Here is a 10,884-nt window from a genome sequence, read left to right on the forward strand (position 1 = left end):
ACAGCATTTTCACATCCTGTTTTTCGCGTATTATATTAGAGAAGAATGTCATTTTGGATGCAGCCAAGGTGTATTCCTGATGGTTAATGTCTGAGAGGATTAATGTGGTCATATTTAGTGGTTTAATATTCCTGTTGCTCATATTTAAGGGACTTGAACAAACCCATAACACTAAATGTTAAACATTTGTGTGCACCTAAGAGGATCTGTATTTTTTTTTTTTTTTTTTTACCAAATCAATACCGCATGTCCACTTACTTATTTGATTGAGTAGCCATGTAATAAGTGGGATGTTCATTCAGCTGGTCAAAATGATAAATAAACCCTTTCAAAGTGATAAAAGCTCCATGGAGCATGAAGGGGTTCGTTTCACAACGATGACCATCTGACTGCCCATCATCCTTTACACTGGCACTGACAGTGAAGTGTGATTAAAAGAAACACTGTGCACAATCAAAACTGGTCTTCATGAGTCGTTTATTAGATGTATATAAAAACTGAACCTGCTGTGTCAGGCAGTGGGAGAGAGCGTCTGAAGGCTGCTCTTCACAGTGGACAGATTCTGTTTCCAGGAGGTGAGTGTGTCGAAGAGCTGCTGCCACTGCTGTTTGCCAAAGGTGCGGTGTGTGCTGTGGCTACAAGAAGAGAGACAGAAGCACAATCACATCAGTACTACCCCTGCTGCGGATCAATACAACTTAGGGGTGTAACGGTACATGTATTCGTATTGAACCGTTTCGGTTCGAGGCTTCCGGTTCGGTACGCATACAAACCGAACGATTCCTTGGACCATTTTTCCTGCCGACAAAATCCGCGCTGGCGCGACCACCACAACGTTGCGCAACATCAAATGGCAAGCGTAATGAAAGCGGAACGAAACTGCGCTACTCATTATTGTGCTTCACGGGTCGTTTATCAGTTCGGACCAGCAACATCTGTGCAGCGCGAGCCGATCTCGATCAAGCGACACTGTTACTACACAGCGCTAAGAAATCCAGTAAGAAAACACTTGAATTCGCCACTGAAGTAATAACATCGCTGCGAGATCTAGTGAGAAGCATTCAAATATTATAGAAATAAATATATGAAGAGTTCAGATGCAAAAGCCTCTAAGTGCCATTTGAAATTTTCTTCTAGAATGATCATTTTTATGAAGCTTGTATATTTAAGTTCAGTAATTTCACTCAAATGACAATTAATAGGTAATCTTCATTGCCATTTAAGTGAAATAACTGAACTTAACTATACAAGCTTCATAAAAATTATCATTCTAGAACAAAATTTCAAATGGCTATTGCATCTGAACTCTTCATATATTTAAATGTTTTTTTTAATGTGATGACCAAAACATTATTTGTTCATCCTTCAAAGATGACCCCCATTTATAAACCTGAAAGTTTCAAGATGTAGGAAAACTCACACTTATTTAAAAAATATTTTTTCTTTTAACAAATAGGAAATTTCTCTGGCATTTCTTACTTTTTGCTGTATCGAACCGTGACTTTAAAACCGAGGTACGTACCGAACCGTGATTTTTGTGTACCGTTACACCCCTAATACAACTTATTCCTTTACAGCAGCGCTTCTCAATTCCAGGCCTGGAATATAAACATTAAATTACTATTAAATATAAATTGTCATATTCAAAACGCTTAACTATGCGATAAATGTCTGTTGCATGCAATGCTTTTTAAAGGTGTGGTATGTGATTTTCTTTTTTGACCATTTTTTTCAAAATCACTTGAAATCCTATTCCTAACCCACTTACAGCCACTGAGTTAGAAGCACTGAAATGAAAATTAAGCAATTTAATCATCTGTGGAACGGGCAGGACTCGAAAAACTCCAGCCAATCATTTCCAAGACCACCTAGAATCATTGGTCAGAAAATGCGTCAATCAAACGGTCGTACCATACCCCCTCCACCTCGCGCGCGCGTGTCCCCTTCGTGTGCATACTCAAAGCTCGTGACGCAGTCACAGTAAGTGCAAGTCGCCACGGTACAGAGAGAGAGAGTGCAATCTCGCGCATCTGACATCTGATGCATGATTGCATCAGATTGCGTCCATGTTCTTCGAATGGGTGGGGTCAGGGCCAGCGTTGGAGGAAAGAAGGTAGGACCTTTTCAGTTGTGTATTTTCAAAATCTGACGGCCGTTTTGCAAATCCCATACCCTACCTTTATTTTTTTCCTTTTAGCGTGTATCTGTTATAAGATCAAAAAAGAAGTAACAAAGCTCCCACAAAAGGGATTTATTCTAACAAAGGAACACTGCTTCAGACCTGCCAAAAACCCTGATGAAAGACCAGATATTATTTCCGGGAATGTCTACATCACAATGTGACATCAGCTTCAGTCAAATGTAGTATTGTCGTCATGTTGTGGCGTTGCAATGTTGGTACCGATGGATCTTGGGTACATTTCCCAAAGCCAATTGCGGCTGCAAGTATTGTTGTTACAACACAATTCAAATGGAACTTGTGATCATAGTTGGCCAATGATCCTTTTGGGAAATGCTTCCACATTTACAGAATTGATTCAGGTTAGATTGATTCAATTGATGGAATTGATTCAGGTTAGAACTGATGCGGTAAAACTGACAACATTATTATATGTTTGTGTTTACAGTTGCTTTAGAAGCATTGGAAGCTAAAACTCACGGTTATGGTAAGTGGTGTTAAATTTCTGACACGATCCAGGTGTTTGGCCAATCACAACGCACTGGGTCAGCTGGCCAATCAGAGCATTCTGTGCTTTTTGGAAGGAGGGGCTTTATAGAAATCAGCGTGTTTCAGACAGACTGGGAAAAGTGCAGCTGCAATAATGTATGGCATGCGAAAAATAATGTGTTTTTTGACAATAAAAGCATGTTTCTATTACATCCAATAAACAAATTAATGACTTTTTAAAATAGCATCATATGCCCTAATATTTTTTATATGAATATAAATGTTCTATTAAACTACTTTATAAGGACTGAAATTGAGAACCCCTGTTTTGAGTGTGTTTTCAACTTGTTTGAAATGGAAAGAAGATACCGACTTACCTCACCACAACCTTCCGCTGTGTCTGGTCGATCTTGCAATAGACCATTTTGGTTCGAACAGCTAGAAATTGACAGAAAAACACAATATGTATAAAAGTATGTGTTTTTGTCCAATAACAAGCTTTTTTTAACATTCATTTGGCATACCGTCAATGACGAAGGCCTCCACATCTTCAGCACCGATCTGCAGCTCCTGCTGCATAGTGTCAAATAAGATCTCCTTCATCTCTACTGCCATGCCCATGAACGTCAACAGCCTCATTTTTGCCATGTTCTGCTCATGAGACAAACCTGAAAACACAACACCAAGCATTCAGTACTCAGTAGTTTGATCCTTAAAAGCACAGTACCATGGTCTGTCTGAATACTCAATTCTGATTGGCTGACGCGACTGTAATAGTGACAACAGCCAATCCATTCAATACCAGCCAGTCCATTACTTCCAGCTTGGGCTTAAAAAAAAAATTGTTTGGTTCCGGTTTCCGACCGACCCTGTCAATTTATGTGCGACCCAAATTTATTTTATGAGCTTGGGGAAGAAATAATAAAAATTAAATAAATACACAAATAAAAAACTGAGGCGAACTATAATTTACGTTTTTGTACAGCACGCGATGCAAGATGCCTGTTGTCAGGGGCGGCCTTACCTATGTTTCACCCGTTTCAATTGAAACGGGCCCCGCCCTCCAAGGGGGCCCCAACAGACCAGCAAAATCCCATTCATTTTCTCCGTAGGATATTGATTTTCAGCCATAATGTCTAAACCATTCAAGGTAGATTGACCACGAGCTACGAGGTTGTGAAATGAAAGTTTTTGCTCCTTTAAAAGCCACAAGCTACGAAATCAACCTTGTTATTTGCAAAACACTGACGTCTCTGATTGGTGGAACTCGCGGTTACCATGGCGACGTTTACCACTCCCGCGAACGGCTTAAGCGATCTGAAGTATAATATCGGTAGTTTATGTATTTATACCTTTGCCTTTTTTGCCACTATTTTATTTTGAGCAGAAAAAGCATTTTAAGAGGAAATGAAACTGAAAAACGAAAGATATCGGACAACAAAAGAAAAGCTTTATTCAGTCTACCAAAAGTGAAGTTACCCTGCGTGAAAGGGCGAGGCTTATTCCATGATATATAATTGTTTATAGTTTTAATCAAATAAGGTTGGATTATTTCTATGTTGAGCTGCCTGTTTGAAGCTGAAAGAGCATGTAATAAAATAATATACCATTGATGCAAACCAACAGGAATCCTTGCTTTTTCTGCTCTATTATGTTTATGTTTTATGTAGGGCCCCATATTAGTTATTGAAACGGGCCCCCAGATGCTTAAGGCCGCCACTGCCTGTTGTCCTCCAGCAAAACAAACGAGGTAGCTACATGGTCGTTCACACATCGTTCGTCAAACTGAACTATAATACATATACAAGTATTTTTTTTTTTTTGTCATTAAGGACACTTTTATTCATATACGCACACATACAAATGCATGCATTCATAGGCACGCACACACCACATGATGAGTTACAGAGTAACCTCCATCCGCCTCCCAAGTTTCATTAAAAATCATCCCAAATCCCAATACCCTCTTCTGCTGTCTACCACTTCTTTCGCCATGTATTTGTTCGTTTCTTTTATTATTTTATGCAATCCAAAACACTCTAACCTGCCGCGCTTCGTATCTCCAGAGCCCGTCTAACTTGTCCGCGACAAATGGATTTTTGAAGGACAAGTAAAAGAGAATTTTACTTGCCCGAACGGACAAGTAGCCTGATTAGAACATCAATAACAAACAAAAAAATAACTAGGGAATCACTAAACCGAGAGAATGATTCTGATTTTATTACATTTATTGTAAGTTGCGATCGATTGTGGATAATAAATGTATTAGCCTGCTGACGGTGAGGTGCGCTGTTGACGCTCGCGCAGCCTCTCGAGGAGAAATCTACACACATGAGCGCAGCACACATACACACACTCAGTTAACAACATACTGCCTATAAAAAATCTAAATGTGGAGTTTCTATATTTTAACATATGTGTTAAGCAGCCTCAATTATTTTTCCTGAATACCATATCACGATTGAAAATGTGACATTGATTTCCTACAACAGTTCAATAAACAGTTAAAATTAAGTCACTTACATTTTAGATGAAATATTGGCTGTTTTTGTTCTGTTTCTGCAGCGAAAATAGTTCCAAACAAAAATTACAGCAGAACCACGGCGCATCTCACAGGAACACTCAACCTGTTTTCATTACTGAATGATTCAGCATTTTGACCGAATCGGTTGAGTCAAAGATTCAATGACCCATTCATTTCATCTGTCTCATTCTAGAATGAATCAACCGTTTAAACGAATCGTTTGAATTAATGAATCAATGACTCACTCATTAATACGGCCGCCTGCCGCCACCTATTGGCAGTTTAGTGTTATGTTTATAAGTAGCCTAGTATACTTCTTATTTGTACATTTAAATCAATTTCATAACATTATTTTATGCAATTGTAATTTTTCAGTGTAAATTATTTAATTTGATCAGCCCTACCTAGGGTAACAGTATGCTTGATCTTTCATTTTAAATTCCTAAATTTGATCAATAAATTCAATTATTTAGAATAAGACGACACTATAGGGCATTTAATAAGATTGGGGGAGGGGATGCCCTTCAAAGGTGCAGATATTACAATATGCCAATTTAAATATCAAAGCTGATTGAACACTGATGAGAACATTGCTTCAGAATAAATAAATTTAAAAATTTAAAAAAATCCGGACAAGCAACTTTTTTACTCTGACAAGTGAATGACAGATTTACTTGTTTGGAGGGCAAGCATATGAAAAGGCTTAAGGTCTCGCCCTGAATAATTTCCTACCTATCCCTTGCTGCTGCCACAAAAAAAAAAAAAAATATTCCCTACCGACCCATGACCTCAACTGACAACAAACCAGAACCAAACTTTTTTTTTTTTTATGCCTTGGACTGCAACATGCTAGGGTATTTGTATAAAGGCGATCTGATTGGCTGACGCCTGCGTTGGCGCTTGAAAAGTTGAACATTTTTCAACTTCTGCCACAAGCAAAGTAAATGAAGATGCATTAACACAGACGGCCCATGTGAATGCACCGGGACTTTTATTAATAAAATAGCTTTGTTACTGAATCACTACATTGTATTTTTCAGCAACGAGGGGAGAGACGCTGAACAGACGCAGGTAATTCACACACGCATCTCTCCCTTTCTCTCTCTCCCTCGACAATTAATTGAAATAAATGCTGTAATCATTAATTGAAATAAATGTAATTAAATTAAACGCACTACTTTACCTCTGTGTCTGATTCAAAGTGGGCAGAATGCTAGATCTAACAAACCGTAACGGACGAAAATAACCGTAATTTTTACCCTTCCAGTCACACAATGCGCTGCAAACATCAATAATAGCTTTAAGTTGTCAATGCTGGCAAATGAACTTGGTATAAGCGTGCTAATCCACAGCTAGGTGTGCATTAAAACTCCGCTTCGCGTCGGGCAGTTCTTTGGCTCCTCCACGTTGTGCATTAAAGCCGTTAAATGCACAGCTAGCCCTGGATTATCCCTTAGTTACTTGTGCCACTGCCGTGCTTTGAACAAGTCACATGACACTGAACAGAATTCTACATTAACACCTAGTAAAAGTTTTTTTTTTAAATATTGTTGCAAATAAATGACTAACATTCTCTTGCTATATTTTATAGGCAATGACTAAAATCAATAGTCTATTAATAAAAAATATTTTACTGTTGGTGATTCAATTAGATCGTTCGCAAAGCTTCTGATGGAGAAAACGAATGGGAAAAATTTATATTTTGGGCTATTTGGCTTTTCATAACATGTTTCAGACTAGTGGAAAGAAAAAATACAAAATATTATTTTATTGTACTTTAAGTCTTTATCTATTTGCATCTGTAAATGATTTTAATAACAATACATATCTTTAAAGAGTTTTTTCTCGAGCACTGAGCTATAAATCTCCATTTCAGCAGCACTTACATACACCAAACTTTACAGTTTTAACATATGCTTGATTTTACACAAAAATTATATTCCTGAAAACATGAAAATGGGTTGACAGTATTCTCTAATTTATGGAGTGAAAAAAAATCTCTCAAACCTCCTCTGGCTTTATCCAATGTTCAGATATCTGTTCTGGAACCTTATTCAAATTGGTGCATATTTAATTAGATAATGCCTTTTTTGCATATTTAAACCCACCATTCAGAAAACTTAATACAAAAAAAAAAATCTCTGCAAGTCTTAATGTAATCAATCAACTGGGGATTTTTTTTAACCTTATTCTTGTCATTGGATGTAGGTGAAAAAGATTACTGCTGACGTTGACTGTAAATAGTTTAACCTTCTCAACAGAAAATCTGTTTATATTAATTATAAAATAATCAAAATGAGAAGGTCAATGAGCCATTTCCTTCAGAGTTCAGAGGGAGGTGCAGCGGGCTCTCACTGTTAGATCAACACTTCATCAGGACTGGTCTGAGTTGGCTGTCGCTGGTCAATGGCAGGGAGGATTTTGCTCTAATTAACGTTTGCCTTTTAAAAGAAGCGAAACTGCTGAGACTCAAATTCCACCAGTCCAGCGACACAACAGCAACACAGACTCCAGACGCGTGTGCGTGCCTGAACAGTCCAGTGCATTTAAAAACAAATTAAAGAGGACCAGCAACGGACAGAAGAGAAATGACATTTTATTAAATGTTATTTTAAATATGAACACTCCTTAAAACTAATTAACAGTAGCAATAAATTTAACAAAAAATAAATAATTTATTATAATTATATAATTTGATTATTATAACACCATTATAAAATGAATATTACTGCCCCCAAAATTATTATTATTAAAAATATTCTTTATTTGATCAAATTAATGAAGAAATATAGTATTGCAATAATCCACTGCATTGCAAAAAAAATTAGTATTTAATCATAATATATTACAATGTATGCATTTAATAAAAAAAAGTTGTAATTGTTTTCATTACTATTCCTATTAATTTCACGATTTCAATTATAATACAGTAACCAGCCTCACCCAACCACTTTTAACTCAGATTTACACCATTCAAGCGAGTCAGAAAGGTCCGAAAATATGGAAATCCGCATAAATACATTCTTGAAAAATAATAACCATTTTAAAATTATTACAAACACATACTGAGTGACTGACACAGTCTCTGTCATGGAATAGACTTGTTTGTTCATACAGAGTTAACCGAGTTTGACAGTTCTTGTGTCCTTTATTTTCAAGATCTGAGTTGAATTATCCAGTGTGGCTATAAAAGGTAACGCAAAATGATATTCAAACTCGCATTAGAAACTTTAAGCACATAAACATCATCTGCGATCGCCATACTTTATATGTTGTTGTTCCAGCCGTGACCGTTGCAGAAATAGAAACTGTTTCTAAAATAGAATCGTCGTGTTTTACTGACGTGGCTTGTTGGGACAAAAACTATGATTTATCGCGCCGCATCGCATCTGGTTAGGACTCGGTGTTAAGAGTGTCATCATGGTTATGACTGTAAAGCCCTTTAGACTGTACTCACCGAGAGACTCAATGAAGTCTTTGTTGCTCTGGTAAAACTTCACATACGCGGCAAGCTTCGCGCTGACAAAGATAGTGAGGAGCTGGAAGGAGAAAAAGGCATTTACTCCAGAGGCTTTAACGATTTAAATATGTAATACATTTTTTTTTATAAAAAACAAAGTATTTTCTTACATCATGGATGAGTTCTCCCTCCAGGAAACGCACCGGTTTCAAAATCAGGAGATGGTCGAACAGATAGGTGTTTGGGTCTTTCAGGGCACGGACGATGCACCTGGGAGAGCAGGCCGCATATGTTATTCTCTAAGACAACAGATCAAAAACTGAGCGAATGAAACGGTTGAAGTGAAAAGAGAAAGTCATACCTGTGTGCATCCACTCGGGCTTGTGAAGCATTGTCCTCTGTATAACTGCCCAGCAACTCCACCATTACTTTGGCTGCAGCTTCACTGAAAGAGACAAGAGAAAGGTCAAATGAGCAATCCCTGGACACTCACAGCTGACCTAAAACCTTCGAGAGCAGGTACCTCTTCTTGCAGTCGACCAGCGCTTCATACACCAGACGGAGCAGAGTGTGTTTCTTCTCTGTGTTCAGATTCCAGTCTGTGATCCACTTCCGCACCTGCATAAGACACAAAACACCAATCAAGCTTCACGATTTCACTTTTTATTGTCAGGAATAATTACATCAATACTGTGGAACTAAGAGAAATAAGCAGTTTGAGGGTTAAAGCTAACGATGACTACCGGTATATAGGTTAATCTCACAAAGAAATTTCCAGATCATATTCCACCCTCCATAACAAACATACATATTCTAAATAAAATAATTTAATTAAAGTCATGATGAAACCGTCTTTTCTTTCATTTTGTGATGCACTGTTACTCAACAGTTTCTGATTGGTGTCAAATGTGGATCCAGATAAACGTGACCTTGCCGGGGCGGATTTAAGATTAAATGATTGGAGAAGACCTTCATACGTCACTAGAGAGAAGTCTGTCTTTTTCACCAAAAGATCCAGGTGACATTTTGATTAATCATTATGAGGTCCATAAAAAAAAGAAACGTATATCATATATTGTTCACTATACGTTCTATAACATGCATTTAGAAAACAGATGGGTTAATTTATTGCTGACTCCTGGCAAAATTGATTGCATTATAACCTTATTTTCATTTAAATTAAGCACATTCCCACTCCAAATTCTCATTACTGTAACACACAAAACAATCTCCTTTTCTTTACTGTAATATTCACACCCATCTGGACACTAACGCTGCACGAATCTGGATAAAATGAGAATCACTTTTTAAATAGACATCATGATTCTCCCACTATTCTGATTATGTTAATTGTAGCAGTCTAATTAAAAAAATATTGAATCAATTTGAATTCATTTAGAAAAATAACCTGGGTTAAATTAATGATTCAATGACAAACGAATCTTTGTACAAACTATTCAATGACATATTTTAACACTCACTTGTTGCCAGCTCCTGGCGTAACAATTTAATTAATACAATCTACATCTTATAATATACAGCATATTGTACAAATGTATTTGAATATATATCGTTTTACAGTGGGCTACTGACAACTGGGGAAAGTGTGTTTAATTACTTGGTTTTTGTGTTAAGTTTGAGATGAAATATGAGCTGGACATTTATTGATATTTCTTTGTGAGATTCCCCCAAACATCTTGTGTAGATTAAGCGCAGGAAAGGAAAAAACACTGATCGGTTCTGCATCACGCTGATGTCTGTACCTGGTCCAGCTCTGTAGGAATGAACGCAATGGCGTTGCAGGTGGCTGCCACTTTAATCAGACTGCAGTACACAGTGTGCCTCACGGGTGTGTTCTCATCCATACCGTGGAACAGATTGCTCAAGCTGAACAAAGAGTTTAATAAAAGCAAATGAACAAGACTAGAACAATAGAGATAGCAAGTTCTCAACAATTGAGTGAAAAGCACTCACAGCTGCATCCTGAGCGAGGGCCGTTCACCCTCACGAAACTTCACCAGCTTCTCACATAAACTTTCAATGAGAGCTTCCTGTTTCTCCGTCTCCAGAATCAGCAACAGGGACACAATGCTGTTCATCACACTCTCAACATCTGCAGAGGAACACAGAGCGCGGTTGAAAATGTTCTTCTTGTATACTACTACATGTAGGCTTCAAAGCTCTAACTTCAGCTATTTCATACCTTTATCATCGTCTTTGAGGCAGACGTCA

General features: G+C 37.5%; 1 protein-coding gene across 1 annotated transcript in view; it reads right to left on the reverse strand.

Moving 5' to 3' along the window:
• Positions 1-460: 460 nt before the first annotated feature.
• eif3m (eukaryotic translation initiation factor 3, subunit M) overlaps positions 461-10,884 on the reverse strand; it is an 11,116-nt gene continuing 692 nt past the window's right edge. Inside the window, exons 2-11 of the mRNA XM_056234272.1 lie at positions 10,856-10,884; positions 10,627-10,765; positions 10,416-10,539; positions 9,176-9,270; positions 9,014-9,097; positions 8,823-8,922; positions 8,650-8,731; positions 3,193-3,336; positions 3,046-3,106; positions 461-635 (exon numbers count right to left, since the gene is read on the reverse strand). The exon at positions 10,856-10,884 is cut by the window's right edge and continues 104 nt beyond it. Of these exons, the coding sequence (XP_056090247.1) occupies positions 512-635; positions 3,046-3,106; positions 3,193-3,336; positions 8,650-8,731; positions 8,823-8,922; positions 9,014-9,097; positions 9,176-9,270; positions 10,416-10,539; positions 10,627-10,765; positions 10,856-10,884 (982 nt within the window). The 3' untranslated portion in view covers positions 461-511. The remainder of the gene's footprint in view (positions 636-3,045; positions 3,107-3,192; positions 3,337-8,649; positions 8,732-8,822; positions 8,923-9,013; positions 9,098-9,175; positions 9,271-10,415; positions 10,540-10,626; positions 10,766-10,855) is intronic.

This window comes from Rhinichthys klamathensis, unplaced genomic scaffold (genome assembly GCF_029890125.1).
Source record: "Rhinichthys klamathensis goyatoka isolate OS25496 unplaced genomic scaffold, OSU_Roscu_1.1 h1tg000391l_1, whole genome shotgun sequence".
Lineage (NCBI taxonomy): Eukaryota > Metazoa > Chordata > Actinopteri > Cypriniformes > Leuciscidae > Rhinichthys > Rhinichthys klamathensis.